Raw genomic sequence first — 21,909 nt, forward strand, 5'->3', positions numbered from 1 at the left:
ATTATTGTATAATTATAAATGATAATATCTATGAATGATATCTATTAAAATTTTATTCATGTGTTTGCAAATTGCATTAAAGGTACCAAATTTCCATAGTTGAGCTAGTAGAGTCTATATTTTATTCATGCATCGTGAGGTTTTATAGCACAGTCTGTTAGAGTGTTGGTTCTTTACATGACGTCTTTTGCTTCTCGAGCAAAGCTAGAGTTTTAGCTATGTGAACTTTCTGAATAGAGTTTTAGCAATGTGAATTTTCTGAATAGAGTTTTAGCTATGTGAACTTTCTGAAAGAAACTATCCAAGTTTCATTATATTATATAATACAAGATTTCCTAATGTGTTTGTGAACCCTAGGAAAAATTAATATACAGAGTTGTAGCAATGTGAACTCTCCAAAAGGAATGTTCTGATCTATATGACATGATCTGAGAGTAACATTACGATATTGTCAGTCTACTAATTGTAACCTTACTGCCAGACAGAGCTATGAATTAATAATACAGAATCTCAGGGGAGGCTGGAAACATATTCTAGTGAAAAAATGAACAACAGTAACTTTGTTAAGATAAAACCTTTAACAGGTTAAATGACGACTCATTGTTTTAAGCCTTCACCATTGATAAAAAGGATCATTGTTAAAATCGTCTGTGATATGAATAATTGAATCATAGTATAGTATTTTATGATGAATTTATAATTGTATTATGGAGCACTAAAAATTCATATAAGCCAGACAATTCCGACAATCAAAAATCTTGTCCATAGTATGGCAAAATCAAGAGTAAAAGTTGTAGAGTAGTGGACTCCTTCAAAGAGAAGTACCATCAAGTGTTTCGAAAAGAGTAAGGATGATCTGCTTTATTAGTGACACCTGCCATTACTCAATATACTCATGTTTAAAAAGGGTGTAGTGGCTAACAAAAAACAAGGCCCTGTGGTGTTACAGACTGTGCACGCCACAACCAACAGTTAGAAATTGTAAGAAGAGTAGGCTTGTACCACAACATTTCACAGTGCATGGTGTTTCCATCTTCATTAGCTCAATCATGTGCAAGAAAGAAGAATTTTAAATTTTAAACTTAATTTCATTTCTATTGAGAAAAAGACCTATGACAGATTACAGGTAATTATTTATACTGTGGTATTGTGGTTTAAATAATAAAAATCCAATGTTAAATCTCTGATGTTAATGTAATTTAATCAGTATAACAAGCTTGTCAGCAACTTTCTTCTCTTATTCAATAATCTATCTATAATCTAACTATAAAGACATGTGTTTTGTTAAGTTTGTCAGTTATTATGCTCCAGTCAATACCCACCTGGTATATTGAACAATCACTGTTAATAGTTGATAAATAGATTATTGTTCCTTTATTCAGGGCTATATATTAGTAAGTTATGGAGGATGCAGTAACCTAGGTGCAGGTCTGGGGTAGGGGTAGTGTTTGAATCTGAGAATTACCCAGTGTGTTTTTGAATTTTGAGTTTTTTGGTCCGAAGGTTGTAGTTAACAGCTTCCTCTACAACCTGGGGTGTTTTCACCCTCTTGGGGTGTGGGACTAGGGTGTAGCCAACTGGCGTAGGAGACGAATTTATAAAAAAAAATTGGCCTATCACAACCAACATACTCATTTAAGAAGTATTGATTGAAATAATTTAATAAACACCAGTGTGAACAAAGCAACTGTACTTTAACAGAAACCATGTTTAACTCAAATCAACATCTTCAGGTTCAAAAGTTGTCTTCTTAACGACTTTAACTCTTGCTCGTTTGGTGTTGATAGCAACATAAATCATTCAGTGAGTCTAGACACAGAAGAAGTGGAATCTACACCACTGTTAGCGCCAAGAGACCATGTTACTGCCATTATAACTGCTCTATTCTGACAACTGTTTGATTCTCAAAGGACCTTCATGTCTTGTTATGTTTATTGTTATCACAAAATGTTTGTTTTTATGGAATGATTGTATTAAAAGCTTGCCCTGAGCTAATTAGGTGAAGGGAGGGGTAGATTGAGAGTGGGGTCCCAAGGAAACTCATTGGTCATAGAGGATACCTTCTATATCTACCCAATTTCTACCAAACATGGAAAAGGTTTAGGATCAAATAAAACTGAACAATAACGCTATGCTGCAGATATTTTTTATGGTTTCTTCATTGCATACTGCAGGGTGTTGTCTTCATTAAGCTAGGTGGAGAGAGGTGTGCTGTTAAACTCTCTTATTGGCCTGTTCATTGCACATTTGAACCATAAATTCTACAGCTATAACCCCAAAAACTATGTAAGATTTGAAGGACTTTTAGAAGAAGAGACACTGCAAGGTATGGTATGATACACTTGTATAATATCAAAGTACATCTGATAATGTTAATTGTGTTGAAATTTTATGTACTTTGTTATTAAAGAAGTGTGTTATATTAAAGAAGTGTGTTATATTAAAGAAGTGTGTTATATTAAAGAAGTGTGTTATATCATAATATTTTCCTTTGGTTTCTTCTTGTTATAAAGACTCTACAATAACTTCAATTAACAAACTGTGTTTTATTGTAGACATCTTATAAAAACAAAAAATAGTACATAATAGGACATAAAATATCAGTTTGAAATGTCAGATATCTTATAATAAAACAGAAAGAATATTATTTTACTGTTCAGTTTAATTATTAATACATCCAGATCTAGTGTTACAACTATTAATTATTGTAATAATGTTCAATAAGGTCTTTGATAAGAAAGATAGTTTGTGCTGAATGAATTTAAAATCATTATTGTTTCAAAGAAGTGAATTCTTTTGTAAACTATCCAATAAGAATTAAGAGAAATTCTTTGAGAAAATAGGACTATTGATATCAGTTTGTTGCTGTCTCTGAACAGTCTTCCGTTCAATGAAATATAAGCTATGTGGACTCTGTTAAAAACTTAGTTGCTACACCAAGAGAGGGAATGGGCCGTTCTTGCTAGTGAAACCTAAATTAGTATCTAGTAATTTAAACCTGAAGTTCAATGCTTCTCTACTCTGACTAAAAGCTTGAAACTTAAAGCTAAAAGGTTGAAGATTGACATAAAACATGGCCTATTTTTGTAGTGTTTTTACTAATAATAAATATATTGTTTTATTAGTACATTGTGTTATTATAGTATGAAATTAATACAAGTCTCTAGGACTGTGACATTTGATAAAAAGATTGTCACTGTTTGAAATTATGAAAAATAAAAATATAATTTTAGGTTTTATTTTAGCCTTTCAATAAGCTAATTAACAGGAACTGTTGTGTAGGGAAATAAATCAGGAAAATGGAGTGCAATTATTCCAGACTTCCAGGCACGCTGAGAAATTTAATCCGCGGACAATAAGTTAACCATCAACCAATTCACGCCTTCTCAACATCTTTTATTATTAAAAAATATTTTCTTTTGTTAGGCCTTTTACTGCTAACGGCAACTTAATTGAGAATCATACATTTTGTATTAGTTCCTAAAAATCAGTATCTTTATGAAAGAGAAAGTAGGTCAAGGCCCCCCGGCTAGCTGAGAGTTAATGACCATCGGATTATGAACGTCAAGTTTATTTTAAAGATGTTAATTTATCACACAACGGTTCTGTTATCAGGTCATAAAGTAGGCTCGGAAAAATGATACAAACTCAAGAAATATAATCGAGATCTGAAGAAAAACAGCAATCTGATTGGTTAATGAAGGTTGTATTTAAATTTAATTGAAGTGATTAACCAATCAAAAGACTGAAACAGTACACAGCTGTAACAAACACTAGATATTTCTAGATAGCATTTCTAGATTTATTAACTCAATGTTTCACATGCACATGCAGGCAAGGTGTATTGGACAGCATCAGAACAATTTTGGGTACCACTGTGTCAACTTGGTCTTTTCTGTTCTCGCAATTTGGCAGGTTATACTTACTCACTGATGATTGATATACTTCCTCACTGATGATTATATACTTCCTCATGTGTAAAGTTCATTAGCTGCTTCTGATGTGTCAAATCAAATGTTGTTTGGATTTTGTTTTTTTTTTTTTTAGGTTTGGAATCATTAGTACTTGGTTTACTTCTTGTTAAACAGTTAAGAATTGTGTATTGCTGTAATTGTTTTATCCAACCCTTTAATTGCCTTACATTCACATTCTAGAAAACAAGCACCTGCCATCTATAGTGATTAAGTCACATGGTACAATGTCAGCATGGTTGGTCAAACTTGTTAGCTTTTCTTTCATGTAAATTACAAGGCAGATTTCTCTTTCGAACCAACCAAGTAGAAAATTCCAACGTCACAGGTTTTTTTTGTGAAGGAAATATCAAGAAGTACAAGTCCCTTGGCTTGGTCTCGTAGGAAATTACTAGGATAAAGTAAACCACACGCTAAGTATTTAATGCGTTGAGGTGTAAGTCTGAACAGTTTTCAACCACATTTCCCCCATAATTTTGCAGGTCAAATCAACTGATCTGGAAAAATGTTTCGTCATCAGTAGAAGATAATTTATCAAGCCCCTATGTGATGTGTGCATATTCAAGATCCCTTGACAGTCAAAATTTCTATCATTATCCATTACATGAAGCCAAAATTTTCCAATCCTAGGCAAGTATGACCTTATTTATGACCCCAAAAGTTTTTTGTCTTGGACTAAATACAGTCAAATTTTCTTCATTAGCCACTAAATCTGATTAAACCATTTTCATTAGCCCAAAGGTTTCATTCCTAGTCAGACATGACTGGCTAATACAGCAAACTCAACAGTCCACAATGGTAATCTACCAACAATATAATAAATGAAGTAGAAATAGATAAATAGACTCAAGAGTGTCTGTGAATTAGTCAGTCTGAATTCAGATCTGATCATCTTGAGTCAAACAGGCCCAGTGAGGAAACTTAACCAGGTTAATTGAATCAAACATCCCCCATAGAGAAAATATCATATGGTTTGAATTCTCGTATGGTTCAATATCAGATACAAAAAATAATTTGGAATCCTTTTGATTTGGAACCTTTTGCGAACTCATATTTTAATTTTGCATGGTTTGCAAAGAAATGTTGAGAAAACATGCTGAAATTGAGCTAGCTGGTAAAGTAAATATTTAGATGACTACCGGTATACAGATAGCTGAAATTGAGCTAGCTGGTAAAGTAAATATTTAGATGACTACCGGTATACAGATAGCTGAAATTGAGCTAGCTGGTAAAGTAAATATTTAGATGACTAGACAGACAGCTGATATTGATTTCTATCAGCTGGTAAAGTAAATATTCAGATCACTAAACAGACAGCTGAAATTGAGCTCTATCAGTTGGTAAATCAAATATTAAGACGACTTATCTTTTTAAGCTTATTTTAAGTAGATTGCTAAAATTCAGATCTTTCAGTTGGTATAATAAACATCAAGACTCCAATGGACCAGGCTTTAGGTGAAGAATCCATCCAATGATTAGAATGAGATAGTGGTCAACAAAAGATTCTGAAGTCTAGACCATAGCTGAGGAATAAATCCAAACTTCTTCATTCTGTGGCTAATAAATTAATATTCTTCTTTCAACCAAGTCATCAATGTGGATCTAATTCCCTTACTATAGAAACTTCCCTGTATAAACTAATTTACGTTAATCAATTAACGTCTAGTACACAGTCATAGTTTCATACTAAACCGATTGTGACGAGAACGCCAAACCAATCTAGCAAATAATCTTTCTGTATTTCTTCTTCTTATTATTGTCATCTTCTCTCTTCTACTAATGTTTGTTTATTTATTGTTGATATATAAATGATTTTATTTGTGCTTTTTGGAACTTTAAGATGTTTGATTAAATAAATTTTTCTTTTGACAATATATTTTGTGTTCCTTTCAATCAAAATGTAAATATTGGATTACTTATTGTCGTTGTTTACTTGTTGTGGTTGTTGTTATTTATCTCAACAATTTGATATGTATTGTATTTTTACAAGTTTAGATATTCAAAGAAAATAATTTTTTCTTCTATAAATGTAACTGGGTTTCTTGTTCTGTCATGTTGTAGTTATTAAAAAGATTGTAAAGAGTTGATGGCATTGATTTGCACCATTTCAATTTTCAGTCAAGATTCTGAGAATCTTGACATTCCATTTAAACTATGTGTTTTATGACTACACTAAGCTGTGTAACCATTGACATTATTAACAGCAACTTCTTTTCTCTTCAAGATGGTTACTTTCATTGTTTTTGATGTTTTCTTATTTGTTTAATGCATCTGATTCACTCTGCAGTTTGAAATGATAAAATGGCTTTCATGATTTAAGTACAGAGCTTTTCCTTTTATCTTTCTCTGGAACTTCAATCCTTTCTACTTCATTAGGCTGATTTGATGCAGAAAATCAGGGTGTAAAACTCCATTCATTTCTGTTAGCACTCTAGAAGCATTATTGATGCAATATTCAATGAATTCAGAATGATTTGATTTAATTCATTAAGTGGTTTTGTGCAGTCACTTGCCTCTTTGAAGCTCTTTTGTCTTTCGTCTTTAATTGTTAAAGCATAAAATAGCTGGAAAACTTAACGGAACAACGCTCTCTGCTTTAAGTTTTAGCAAACATTTTTGTGTTCATAAGGATGACTATAGAAACATGAACAAGGCTAAATTGTAATGGAGGCAAATTCCTCATTTTTAAAATGGGGACAAAAAGTCTTGAACTTTACTGAAGGTTACATGAATATCTAGCGTCTTTAATTGGTCATCTATATTATCTCGAGAAACGAAGGATTTGGGTATCTACAGTAGAGTAAAATCGATCAAATATTTGGGTTTCACGTTTTGTTCTGTGGTTCAGATAATAAAGACTTCTATATAATTTTAACCTAGAAACTATTGTAAGAAGATCAGTTATTTGTGTATCACGTTTCCTTTTGCGGTTTTGGAAAATTAGGACTTCTTCTCTACAATTTAAACCCAGAAACTATTGTGAGACGATCAAGATATAATTGTAGCTTGTGCCACCCTCGTCTTTTTGAGTTGGTTGTTTATTTGATCACACAAATTGGCTCACATTGTCTTCTGTTTCCATTCCACTTGAAAAAATAGAGTAACGATTCGTCATAGTAGCAGAAGTGGAAAATGTCTGAAATGATCAGTACGCGATATTGAGTGAAAACCAGATGGTCAATACTTGGCTTGGTTGACAACATATTGATGTTCTGTTTTCTCAATAACGATACTATTGGACTATGATATTACATTTATTGGGTTCTTTACAATGACAATGATAACTCTCTAGCTCGTTTAATAAGACGTATTAGATCTACTGAGTGAGATTTGTTTTAGACAGTGGATTTTAACAGTATCAACTTTTAAGCGGATAACGTTAAATTGTAAGTACTTATTAAGAATTCTTATTGTGATTCTATACATTCTTAAACAAACCATTGTTTGAAAAATTGCATTTGTGTCTAAAGTATTTGTTAGTTTGAATATGATTTATTTTAGATAGTGGGTTTTAACGGAACAATTTTCTTATTTGTATAAACTAATTTGTAAGTACTGTATCAGAGCCCAGTGAGATTGTTTTTATTTTAAAAAAACTTCATTAGGTAAATGATATTTTGAAAAACTTCAGTAGATAAATGATATTCCTAATCCAATTAATGAATCATTTTTCTAACCAGGTTATTATAGATTTCTCAGAGCCATTTGAAGAGAAAATTAATTAGTTTCTTGAAAAAAATAAACCTGATGTTTTCATTGTGGTCCTCTTAACAATATGATCTGGGGTGTATTTTCAAAAACTCAACTTCAGATTCTGGATCATATAAGTTTAAAATTATTAACCAAACCATGTTAGTTGCCAAAAATTGTTGAAAATAAGATAATTTGCTCAATTCAAAATCATTTCACCATTTTTTTTACAAGTGTACTATATTAAAATTATTATGGTTAAAATAGTTAGGAGATTGTTCTGAATGGATCTCTGTCTCTTAAAATGCTAATAATCAAAGAGATTTTTATATTTCTGAATTGCCGGCTCTTGGACGATTCCTGATACCTCATACATATTCCAGTCGCAGAATAATATGATCTGATAAGCTCTCCTGCACTAGAAGTTGAGTTGTATTTATAGCATAGTTTCCGTGAATGAAATCTGAACTGATTTTCTAACCTACTTTCATTCTGTCGGTGATGAACGTTGAAGGTGACGAGGATAACATGTTAAGTTGTTTTGATGGGCATTAAACAATTGAAATAAATTTAAGAGGTCTGGATATATTGTTACTAATAAAGCCTTCCTGTTCAGTGAATTTATCTCTATTAGAAATACGCTTGGCTTGACAGGAGCATTAACATACTATTGTTTTCCAAAGAGGACTTTAACAACATGTAAAGTGGCACTTGAGACTTCTTTCAGAGAAGAGACATCTTTCAGAGACGCTTGGCCTATTTTGCCAGGACAGCTTGATCTGCATACACTTTTTCAATTATTGTAGAGGCTTAAGCAACATTATCACAAAAGGCAATGGCTTTTTCCCTGTCTGAATGACTATTTTTCCAGGAAAGAAATTTGCCAACTATTCAGGGAGCAGCAGGTGGTGTTTCAGGGCTCAAAATTAATGCCTTATTAGGCCAGGACAGCAATAGTAACCTACTTGATACCAAATATTACACGTCGCTTATCAGGCATCATTTGTCCCTATCAAAACGACCAGACATTTGGTTAATTGTTCGTTTGGTTAATTGTTCTTGTTTTTGAGATTAGTTTGTTATTCAAATTATAACAAAAATATTGTCAGTTGTTGAACAGTGTGAAACAGATGAACTGTTTCTAATGTATAACATAATGTATTATCTTTTATCTCTCCACAAAACCATGTTTTAATATTAATAAATCATCAAACCTGCAATGCATATTTAAAGGCAAGTTATCTAATTATTGTGTTACCAGATGGGAGAACTGGTTAAAGGGATTGTAAAGAGGTTTTTGAAATATTGTGTGTGTATCAGGGACACTGATGTCATCAATTTGCACCGTTCCATTATTTATCATATGTGGTTCCTGCAATTCTAATAAAAAGTGACGCCATCAAACACTTAGTTTTAGTGGAATTGCAAGATCGAGAGATGTCTGATTGAAAATTGGCTAGGTTTTTATATCCAATCCACACACGGTGAGCTCTGTTTTTGAATTGAGGTTGACCTACTTTTTGTCTTTAACCAAATAAGAGACATGTATTAAAATATGTGCAAATAATTATTGTATAGTAGAAACACCTGGCCCACTTTCAGAAGTGCTGGCTATGGCATCAGGATCTTTCTTACCTTTAGGACAATGGAAAGGGAAAAGAAATTGAAACATTTAAAAGAAATTGGAACACCCCTTTTAGAGAGTTCACAAAGTAGATATTACTTAGTTTATCATAATTTGTATAGGTTATAGGGGTTGGGTTCACTTTTTGGAAGCACTGGCTGTGCCACAGAATTGTGCTTACCTTGGGAACGATGGCATTTTAGAAGACCCGAGGGAAAATGAAAAGGAAATATTCTACAGAAAGTGGAACCATTAATACTTGGTTTGTTTGTGAGCACCACATCCCTTGCAGAGAGTTCACATAGTAAATATTGAATAGTATTTAATTCCATTGTATACTAGTATACTATTAGTGGAAGCATACAGAATTAACTTGAAAGTTTCACCCAGTTCAACTCTCAATGGACCGTGGTCAGTCTAAAGGTGTAAGGATATCAATAATTCAAGGGTCTTGGTGTGACAGACTGTACACATTATAGATCGTGAGATCTCTTGGTAGTTATAAATCACGAGATGTCATCAAGGGTATGACATCAACATCCAAATTAGCTGGTGAACTGTGGAACTGGGCTGTAAATGGGTATGGACAATCCGGGAAAGATCAAAGTCAAAAGTTTTTGAAGAGGAGAGATCGATTATGATGTCATAGAAGTGGTTGTGTATCATTTGATGCAAAACTTTAACAGTTGTAAGAGTGGTTTGTCCTACCAATTGTCCTACTCAAGTCATGCATGTGTTTTATTATATATTAGCATTTAAAGTATCAGACCTAATCTTAAGAGCAATGGTACTTCATTTCATAAGGTCCTTGTAGGTTGGTTCTGGCCAAGGACCAGCTGGTAGAAAGGATCCTTTGTGAAGCTGAAGTAATCTTTGTAATATATGGATCTTTCTGTCTTTCAAACCTAGCAATTGCTCTACCAACCATATATTTTAGTCATGCATACAAGTTACATTACTTTACATGATATTAACATTAACTGCTGTAAGTTATATTACATTACAGATTATATGATGTTTTATATCATTTACACTCAGTGTCCCAAGGGTTAATGGGTATTCAATCCTATTTTTAATTCCGAATTCCTTTCAGAGAATCCATGATTTTAACATGACCTATTCCTTCCTTTGAGAAATTCCACAATATTTGGCAAATTGGAACATGGAATGACAGATCTGCTATGTGGCTACTCCTACTTGATTTGAGAGAGTCCACATAGTTAATGATCTAATATTGACCTAGAAACCTGAAATAGTAAATTAACTACTCCTACTGGATTAAATAGAGTCCATTTGTTATTTTGGCCTAGCTATAACCTGGAATAGTAGATCCCACACCAAAGTGTACATCATTTCACAGAGTCCACATAGTTAATGTTATTGTGGCCTAGCTATAACCTGGAATAGTAGATCCCCACACCAAAGTGTACTTCATTTCAGAGAATCCACATAGTTAATGTTATTGTGGCCTAGCTATAACCTGGAATAGTAGATCCCCACACCTTAGTGTACTTCATTTCAGAGAATCCACATAGTTAATGTTATTGTGGCCTAGCTATAACCTGGAATAGTAGATCCCCACACCTTAATGTACTTCATTTCAGAGAGTCCACATAGTTAATGATGTTATTTTGGCCTAGTTATAACCTGGAATAATAATAATTGACTGTGACTGTAATGGTAGTCTAACTGACAGCAATGTCAAATAAAATATTCTGGTCCACTCCCGTCAACTTCCGGTGTATTTTTATAATGTCACGGAAGTTAATTAGTTTAGTTCCTTACATGTTGAGAATAACTAATAACTGTTTTTAACAAACACAATCAATTTTTTTCTATTTGCTACAGGGATGGTGTTTTATAAACTTCGTTGAAATTTTTCTGATTGCTGCCTTATAGAATATTGGGAGATACTATTCATGGTTAGGTCCAAGGCTTATCATATGAATAATATTAAATTCTAGTCCCTATTAACCAATCACAGCTTGCGATACAGACTTCATTGTTAATCCTGCTGATTTAAGTCCAGAATTCTTTTTAATGAATAATCACATATTCCTTTAGCTTGAGATCTTTGTTTGGCCCGATGCTTATTACCTTGCAGTTGTAAATCAAGAAAAGAGTATAGAAATATTGCTGGCTGTCCAGACAAAAATTTGCAGAAAATCATTTGGTCTATTCTCTATAGACCAATCACAGCTTGCGATACAGAAATCATTATTTTGCCTGATGCTTGTCATCTACACCTAGTGTTTCTTATGAATTATAGCTTATTCTAGTCCACTTTCAACCAATCACAGCTTGCAATACAGAAATCATTCTTTGTCAGGTGATTGTCAGTCTCAATTATTGTAAACAAGATTAGCAATGTGAAGTTAATATAAAATAAGATAATAATCCAACTATTGTTATTGGTGTATATATTAACTACTGGGTTATTTGTCCTGTTTATTCAAAGACAATCACCTTTTGTTTCCTTTGGAACAATAGCCAATATCAGGAATAAATTGGATATGTGTTGGTGCCATCAATATCAGGAACAAATCAATCTGATTAGAATACGGATCTAAATGTTTTGTTTCTTGTTTTCTCTGCAGGTTTTTTGCACTTAGCATGCATGATCTGAAGAGATTTTTCTTTAAATTGTGTTCTGTGAACTTTTATCTCCTTACCATAAAATGTTGCCTTCAATAACAGTAAAAAATTGGATATACTTTAATGCTATGGATATCGCTTCTGATAGAGCAGTAAGGCAATAAGGTCAAGGCAATGTTATAGCTTCAAACTCTCCAAGGATCTTGAATGTGCACAGCCTGTAGCATATGGTTTACCATTTTGGTAAAGTCTTTTGGAAGGTTGAAGTCTTAGTAAACATAACATACTATCTGCTTCACAACAAAAATATTTTGATAAGGACTCAGCGCAACGGAAATCCATGTTACACATTGAGTTTATATTGTCATTAACTTGTTGAAAACCTAATACTAATATCAATAATCTGATATTAAGAGTTGATTCTGACAGGTGCTTCCTGTAGTTCCATATCTTCTGACTTCTACTTGATCTCTTATAGCTTCTCTTGACAGATGTCAGCTATTCTAGAGTCAGAAAAATTAAATAGAAATTTTGTTATTCAATAATTTCCTGATACAAAATATTAATGGAAAATTAACTAATCTTTAATGGAATTATATGTCAATATTTTCCTGAAATTGAAAATATTAATGGCAGATTGACATGAAAGGACAGAATTAAAAATGCAACTGTATATCATCTGAGTATATTGTGATTTAAAAACCCCACAAACAATTGGTGATTCAGATAATCACCCTTACACGAAGGCCTAGACTCCAGCTCGATTAGTTTAAGTTAGGTAAACTAGGTGACAACAGTCGAAATTTAGCTTTCATACACTTTGCTTGCTACAAATAAAAATCCAGAAAATCAGAATCTCGTCCAATGTATGGCTAAATCGGCAGTAAAAGTTGTATAGTAGTGGAATTCTCCAAAGAGAAGTACCATCAGGTGTTTTGAAATCTTCAAGCATGGCCTCTTATATATCACAGACTACAGCATGAAACTCTGAGTAACAACATGGTTTTTAGATTCAGTTTTAATATTTCTATTATTATCAGAGACTAGGTGGAAGTCAGTAACCTTCAGAATGGGCAACAACTTTCATATCTGGCTACCACAGAGACTCTGTTCGAGTCTGCCAATTTCGGACTAATTTTACCGTTATCTTTGTTACATTTACAATCAATTATCATAGCCATCCGATTTCCTACTTATCTTAGCTGATCTCTCAAGGGATGGAAGTATTACAGGTTGACATTTATCTCAGGTTTTAATACTCTGGTAGATTATCTCTTGCAGGTTATATCATGATGGTGATAAACCAAATAGATTTTTATTCTTGGCTTTGGTCTTAGAATTAATAGATGAAGGAATCATGTGGGAATGGGACGTAAAGAACTTGGTTTGTTTGTTAGAATTTGGATGTAAATTGTTTGGCTTAATAGAACCAATGGTGTTGTGGGTTTTAATCTTGGTTGTTGTGAGCAAGTCTGGTGATCTAGAATAAGTCATCTGTCCTCATCATTCTAGTGGTAATAGGTTTGGTTTGTCCAGAAAGATCAATATCAACAGGTTTGGCAGAGGACCAACTGGTAGAAAGGAACCTTGAGATTGTAAGTTGTGATTCTTGTAAAAAGTTGTTGTTTCTGTTCTTCTTTTCTTTATCTTTGAAGGCAATCTTATCTGTAAACAGAGTCATCATTGTTCTGGTCACCAATTAGCATATTGTATCTTTGATAGATAGCATCAGGATTCAGATATTATATATAGAACACTGGTTTTGTACTGTTAAAACCTTGGCATTGATTTAAGTCTGTTGGTGTTGTATTTAGAATTTGAGACTTGCAGGGAACTATCATCACCATGTGAGGGGTCTTGAAAGCAGAAAATTATAATTTCATTATTTCAACCCATATGTTTCAGTTGCATCTCCACTCTAAACCCATGGAACTATTATTGCTCCCTGTATTTCTCACAATACAAGATAAAATATAATCTAATGTTGTCTTTGGATTTCACATTTCGTTTTGTTGTTCAGATCGTTAGTACTTGGTTTATTTATCATGTCTTATTGCTTGTATGTTAACACATGGTGCAGAAAAGTAGGACGTAAAACTCCAATCATTTCATTTCATTTTTCTTGTATGTCAAGTAGAATTAACAGGTATTAAAGTAAAATTATTTCAGATTACACAAAGCTTTGTCAACAATGTAACCAGGTAACTAACAGAAAATGATATAGCAATATTGGAAACAAACAAAACTTCTTTATTCTGTAATATAATACAGAGAATACCATTATCTTCTTAATATTGATAATAAATAAACTTTAATTAACAAACTAGAACTAATATACTTTGCTTTTGGATTTGAATTTCCTGTCGGGGATATTTCATCTTCACAATGTCAAACTGTTACGAACTTCGACTGCCCTTTTACTTATTAGCACTGTGAAGGTTGGTAGATGATACTTAACTCTGTGATTACACAATGTTGTCTTATTATACCATTAGTAGAACAGGAAGGCGGTTGTAGCGGATACAGACCACCAACTGTCCACGTCTGACAGGCAAACCTACCATTATTCTAGGACAACTTCCTGTGATCTGACGTTAACATCACTTTTATTCTAGTCATAGTCAGTCTGGTTTAGAAACAGTCATTTCAGTTTGTAGTCCTGATTTTCATATCTACTGTCTTGGCATATTAGTTGGTGGCAGAGCGGAACCTTTCATGTCTAATTCTGCACATACTTGTATTGAAGTCTAGTTTGAAAATATTCATTTCAATTTGTAGTATCATGTCTTTTCTAGTCTTGGTTATATTTGTCCTGTAATAGGGTTGAAGACTTACAATTGGGGTGGCATCAGAATCACCTACCAGACAACAATCATTCTCGCTACTGTCTGATCTATTCTTTGTGAAAGAATGAATGACATCAGAGAACCTTAGGTGTGAAACTACATGGTGCAGAAAAGTAAGATGTAAAACTCCATTAATTTCATTTAGCTATGAAAGGGTTACTATTTTTTTCGGATTTGAGTTGAAGATGGTCATATCACATTGTAGACTGAGATAGTAGAATGGAACCTTTTCCAATCTGAGGTTTGTTTGTCTATATTTTGAGAAAGAAACAATAATGTCCTAGAGAAGGCCTACCTTTTTTACAATCATGAGTTCATGTCATTGTTGTTTTTAATTTTGACAGATTTGGGGCATGAGAACAAGGGGAAGCAACTGTTTTGGAAATTGGGAAAGAAACTGAGCAGAATTTTGGTGATTGGATGAGATTTATTCCTTACAAATAGCCTACTGCAGTCAGTAGTAGTGTCTTTGAATCTGAAATATGTATTCTGCATGATATGAGCTCAACATAATTCAATTATATTCATTTCTATAATAATAACTCAAGGGTTTATATTTTTTCAATTTATGTAGAAATTTGAAGAGTTGTTAATGCATTTTTACTCACAAAATTGTTCTTTTTGTATCTGTATTGTGTGTATTTTATTAAACCAATAAAGGCAAACAAGTATAAAAATTCCACTTTCAGAATAACAAAAAGATAATTGGCACATATACAGGTTATTGTTAAAGTTTTTATTTAAAATGTGATAAGCTAATGAAAGGATATAATTCATTATTTTTAACAATGGGTAGATTTAGAATTACACTTTATCTTGTCATCTAGTTTTACTATATTTTCCAATGTCTGTCCCACTAAACTTTATTGGACTCAATCAGGTATTATTTACTTTTAATGGAAGTAAAAACAGCTTATTCCAAATTTATCAATGAGTTTTTACAAAATTGTGTCTATAGTAGATCCCATTTTCAGGGGCTCAACTACCACAAGCATTGGTTGAACCAAGTCCAGGCGTCCACGGGCCAGTTCCCCAAGAAAAAATTGCAGGAGAGGATATGTTTAAAAATTTCCGTGGAGAGGAGGGGAGGGGGGCCTAACCCACCTAAATTGATCCAATAAAAACAGTTTTTGTTAAGTTTTATTCTAGTTAAATCCTGCCTTAATGGAAGTAACAAACAGCTTATTCCAAATTTATCAATGAGTTTTTACAAAGTTGTGTCTATAGTGCATCCTTTTTTTCTGTATCTAAATTGGTCCTATAAAACGTTTTTTCTTTAAATTTTATTCTAGTTAATTCCTGTCTTGATAATGAATTCTATTTCCATTCTTAAGGATGGGCAATAATTAGTTTTATGCAACTAAAAACCTATTCCAAGCTCTGTGATTCTAAAAAAAAAACTATAAATGCTAAAAACAATCTCTTTCTGGAAAATGAAAAAGAAATCAGTTAAACTGTCTAATGATAAAGCTATAGACATTTATGCAATCCACAAGCAAACTCCGAGCATCCTATTTTCTATGATGATAAAAAAAATTCTTTCTAACAGCCAAAAAGAAACAGGATAGAAATTGCATCTTTTAAACCTGTGATAATACAGATACAGATCTAAACATGTAATATATTAAATATTTTAATAGACCAGAGATTCCTTATTAGATTTTCCCCTCTTTCTCTAGACATATTATCACAATTTATTTAATTAGTTTCTTTTTTATTTCATTGTTTTTTTATCTTGTTACTAGTCAATTGACAGTTTTCATTGTTTTCTAATAATTTCATTCAAGGTTTATATGATTATATGGTTTTAATCTGATTTGTGTAATAGTGATTTTTAGTGTTAATAATAGGCCTATCATTAAGAAGCGAAAATTTTGCAATCTGATTTTTTTCTCTTATGTTTTAAATTTAATAAAGTTGATATTCTTTAAATTGTTTATATGATTATAATAAGCTATTATCTGTTTTTTGTGATGGTGTTTCTAAGTGTTAAAGAGACAGGTTCACCATTTTTTTTTGACAAATCAGACTTTAGTCTCAGAAACGGTAATTTTTTAGCTAAGCTAATGTGTAATAGTGTTCACAGCCCACAGTCCAAAGTCACGGGCTTGGTGATAACCATCTACGTTGTTGTACAAAACGCGTAATTTTCATCCGAAAAATTTAAAAAAAACTGACATGTATGATATTATAACACCTGTCTGTTAATAATTCAACCCCTATTTTAGGATTTTTTTAAATTAAAAAAAAAATACTGACATGGCGAATATTTTCACACCTGCTTATAATGGTTGCCTGCAGATCAAAATTTCTTAGAAATAAAAAAATAAATGTCTCGTTTTAATGTACTATTATTCGGCTGAGACAACTTGTCATAACATTTTGATCGCCAGATGTGCTAGTAGTAAATTATAACATTTTGAACACTTTGATGAGTTATGAATACCAAAGTGAATAAAAACCATGGGTTATGATTGATATGGCCCTGCTCAAGTAGTTCATATCAGTTGTAATAACTCTCAGTTAGCTGACAGGTGCTTGTATAATATTCCACATTTAGCTTTGGTGCTTTCAGATATCTTTTTATTGATCACATTTCTCTGTCTGAAGCGGAAAAATACATGTCATTTTTCACAGCAACATAAGAAATCGTCTTTCTTGTTCCACTTGTTGTTTCTGAACTTGTCATATTTGGCATATTAAAAACATAATTTTAAAAAAATATGCGTCTGTGAACAATCCATTTTTTTCTAGCCATCGGTAACAATTTTTAGATCTTAAATATGATAATTCTAAAAATGAACAAATACCTTTTGGCACGATTTATTTTAATAATAATAATAATAATATCTTTATTACAAGGGTAAACAATTAGAGTCAACCGGTGAGCTTCAAAATCAGATGGTACCTAAAGATAGGTCAAATGGTATTAACCTTATGTGAGATGACATCCTTTTCGTAGCTGTCTTAAATAACCATTAACCATTAATGAAATTTGACATTTTAAACTCTGCTTTTTATTTTGCAGAAAAAATGAAGGCCTGAAGAAATTTTGATAAATTAACAAAATAAAATGGAGACGACGACAATGGAGGATTTGGGTAACGAATCAATGACAGGTGGCATCGGTGGTGATTGTGTCCTGGGATATATACCAGGAATCGTTTCCTTGGAAACCATGGCCAAGCTGGACAGTTTCTCTGTGAAGTATTCAGTATTCCACGGTTATATAAGTGCTGTTATCTGTGCTTTTGGAATCATGGCGAACATTGCCAATATTATCGTTTTAACGCGTAAGAATATGATATCTCCAACAAATTTAATATTATTATGGCTCGCCGTGGCAGACTTGTTCACCATGTTGTCTTATTTCCCCTTTTCTCTGTGTTTTTACGTATTCCGAGACGATCAACTACGAATGTTTCATACACGATCGGCGGGAGTGATCTATTTCTTGATGTTCCATGCCAGTTTTAGCATCGTGTGTCACACTGTTGCCATCTGGTTGACCATTGCCTTAGCTATATTCCGTTATATCTATATCTGCCGCCCGACAAAAGGTGCGATTTATTGTAACAAACGGCGCGCCAAGTTGACGATCCTAGCTGTCTATATCTTGACCATGATCTTATGTGTACCTAATTACGCCACTAATCGAATTGAATATAAGATCAGGACAACTAATTCGTCTGAAATTATAAACAGCACCGTGAGATATAATTATATTAATGAAACTATTTATAATCCGACAGTCGTGACTGGTGAGGCCGCAGACATTATCAAACAGACCAACAGTCTGATACAGGCTGTGTTGTTTAAATTATTACCTTGTGCTATGCTGACCACATTAACAATCCTTCTAATCCACGCCATGCATAAAGCGTACCGTAAACGCATGCGTTTGAAATCGCAAGGTCGCAAAGCCGAATCGGACAAGCATGGAGAACATAATAGGACGACCGGTATGTTGTTGGCGGTGGTTGTGCTCTTTACGTTAACCGAATTGCCTCAGGGTATCCTAACCTTAATGAATATATTTATTCAATGTTTCCAATGGTATGTTTACGATAAACTCGGTGATCTGATAGACACCATGGCGCTGATGAATAATTCTATCAATTTTGTGTTGTATTGTTCCATGAGTAAACAGTTCCGAGACACCTTCACCGAAATATTCTGTAAATGCTTTATGAAACATCAATCGGGGTTTTTCAAAATGAAGCCAGTCAAAAGTGAGTTAAATGGACACGTTCACCGCGATTCAAACTGTAACAATAGTCACGTTTAAATGTCTGTGATTTACAAGTAGCCTTATAGTTATAAACCCGCGTAGGAGCCCAAAATATTGTTGGCAGTTGTTGGTTGATGGCAAGTTGACGATGCAATTCCAACTGATATTGCACACTCGGTAGTTGTTGGTAGATGATAAGTTAACTTCTGCTTCCAGCTAACTGATATCACAGACTAGGTAGTTGTTAGTAAATGACAAGATAACGTCCGCTTCCAGCTAACTGATATCACAGACTAGGTAGTTGTTGGTGGATGACAAGTGAACGTCCGCTTCCAGCTAACTGATATCACAGACTAGGTAGTTGTTGGTGGATGACAAGTGAACGTCCGCTTCCAGTAAAAGCTGACATCGGAGATTTACTTGATGGCGACTAAGAATACTTAACCGATAAGTACGATTGTTTCGTCTGAATCCACATTGGTTTGCTATCTGTCTGCAACTATATGATTTTAACCGAGACTGAATGTGTTCCCGAACATTAAGCATTGCCATTGCTACCCATGTCAGGTAAACAAAGGAAATCAACAGACTTGTCTCCTACACCATGTCCACGCTTAACGCGCACATTGTACTTCAGCATGTCAGGTTTGTGAAGACTCAAATAGCGGACTCTAGGCAAATTTTAGGTTGGGAGTGAGCTTAGACCATCAAGAAAACACTTAAACATCTGATGAGTCAGCGGCGGAGAGGTCAACAACCGATTAAGTCAGAAAGGAGTCCAGTTTCCAGATGTATCAGTGTGTTCTAGGGTGTTGCATTGTCAGGTATACCTAAAACTGGCATATTCAAGAATGGATGGAAACTGGAAACGTGGTTCCTGATTCCGAACTGCACTTGAACGAGTTAGGCACGATATTAACTGTCATTTAGAGGTTAGAGTAACATTTGTCAACCATATTTGTAACTGTAATTACAAAATTTAATTTAGCAATGCATATATTCCTTAGAGTAAGTTAACTTTAGAATTGAATTGAAATTAAGTCTAGACTAGACCAGGGATGTTGATTGTCTATCATTACAAGTGTTCTTGATAAAGATCAGAGGAATTCATTAAATATGAAAATGAACAAATATTTCATGAAGAGATAGAGAGCAATAAGGTGTTATTTACTTGAGACCACTTTTAAGAAATTTCAACCTACTACCGAATAAGATTTCCATTTTATATTTCAATTTCAATTTAAGATTTCACTTTTTTACGAGGAAACCAGACCATGACTGAGTCAGGTAACAAAAATCAAACTATCCAGGAATAAGTGAAGTAATCCCCTAATAAATGGTACAACGTATTTTAATTTCTAATCTGGGCCTTATTCTCGAAAACTTAACTCAGATAAAATCAAGGGGTTAAGAAATACAGTAATCCATTTGATTATTAAAACAAATATTGGAATCGATGTTAGTGATAGTCATAGACCACTAGAATCATTAAAACACTAGAATCATTAAAACACTAGAATCATTAAAACACTAGAACCATCTGAAGTTATGTTTTCAAGAATACAGACTCTCTTCACTGTTTTAATTGTTACTTCCAAAGACAATAGTGTTCTATGAATACCAGTGCTACCCTATCAGGTTATTTTAGACAGCTTGATTATAACAGAATTAGGATATCCCTTGAGGGAGTTATGTCTCCGATCCACTTAGTGTGATCTGATAACTCGTTTAGTTATAATATTTTATACAATGTGTTACTGGGACAAAACTTTTATCATATATGTCAGTGCTGCCTTCTGGATTATCAACTTGATATCATACTGGAAGAGACCTCGTAACTATTCTCAACGACTTTTTTTCAATCGAAAAGAATAAAGTTGTCCTTCCTCATGACTTCGTCGCGTTCATGTGTTGATATTAACAAAAAACCTAAAAATTGAATATCAATAAGCGTGTTGATTGGACGGTTCTAAAACCATGTGACATCATGAATATTTAAAACCTACAACTACGAGGTTTACCTGCTAAAGGTAACCACGGTAGAAATGTTATACTTTCGAACGTGTTGAAGATAAAATACTGTCTTGAATAAAAAGGTGACTCACTGATGACAATATTAAATAGGTTGATAGGTTCCACAATAATGCTTTATTCATTGGGGTATATCGATCCGGGCGAGATGGTAAACTAAGCTACTTAAATTACTTGTATTATACACTTGTAATTACTGAATACATTGGTTACTGCTGTCAGTCTCAAACCACTGACAGTTGCGCGGTTCCCGAATACATTGGTTATTGTCGTTAGACCGAAACCATTCGGCAGTTTCCGTAAAGCTGAATCTGCTACAAAGCGCTAGCAATACATTTGGTCCGAAACCTCGGATAGCTGTACAGTTTCTGAATACATTGATTACGAAACCATTCGACAACCTTCGGCAGTTTCCGTAAATCCGAATCAATGCGCTAACAGAACTTCCATGGTTGACAGAAACCTAACAGATGTACAGTTCTTGGGTGTAAAACCGTTGGTCCTGTCGGGAGGTTTGAACCTAGTGAATTTGCAACCCAACACACGTCACTGCCAGAGAAGCTATTATATATAACCCACGCATTAGCACATCTGTATAAACAATAAGTGCCCTTTGTTAGTGGTATGATTATATAAACCAATTAAATTGAATGGTGTAAATGAAAATTCTATATTTGGTGATGATTCATATTGCCTTAATTGATAAAGTCCATCATATATTGATGTGTACTATAGTGTTAAATATTTATAAAATAGGAAACAACAATATATATGTTGTTATTTAAGAACAGAATGAAGGGTTAGGGTACGATATGAGTGTGGTTTTATTTGATAGAAGATTCTTATGGTTCGATTTGATATTTAGAGTCTTTGGCAATTAGTTCATTCGAGCTTCGCGAACATTGTAGTTCGATATAATGG

General features: G+C 33.4%; 1 protein-coding gene across 1 annotated transcript; it reads left to right on the forward strand.

Annotated features, from left to right (window-relative positions):
* Positions 1-17,904: 17,904 nt before the first annotated feature.
* Positions 17,905-19,014, forward strand: LOTGIDRAFT_114444 (hypothetical protein; the record flags this gene model as incomplete). Its single annotated transcript, XM_009052859.1, has 1 exon — positions 17,905-19,014. One exon carries the CDS (start codon positions 17,905-17,907, stop codon positions 19,012-19,014), a length of 1,110 nt encoding a protein of 369 aa, XP_009051107.1.
* Positions 19,015-21,909: the final 2,895 nt, after the last annotated feature.

Source organism: Lottia gigantea (assembly GCF_000327385.1).
Source record: "Lottia gigantea unplaced genomic scaffold LOTGIsca_19, whole genome shotgun sequence".
NCBI lineage: Eukaryota > Metazoa > Mollusca > Gastropoda > Lottiidae > Lottia > Lottia gigantea.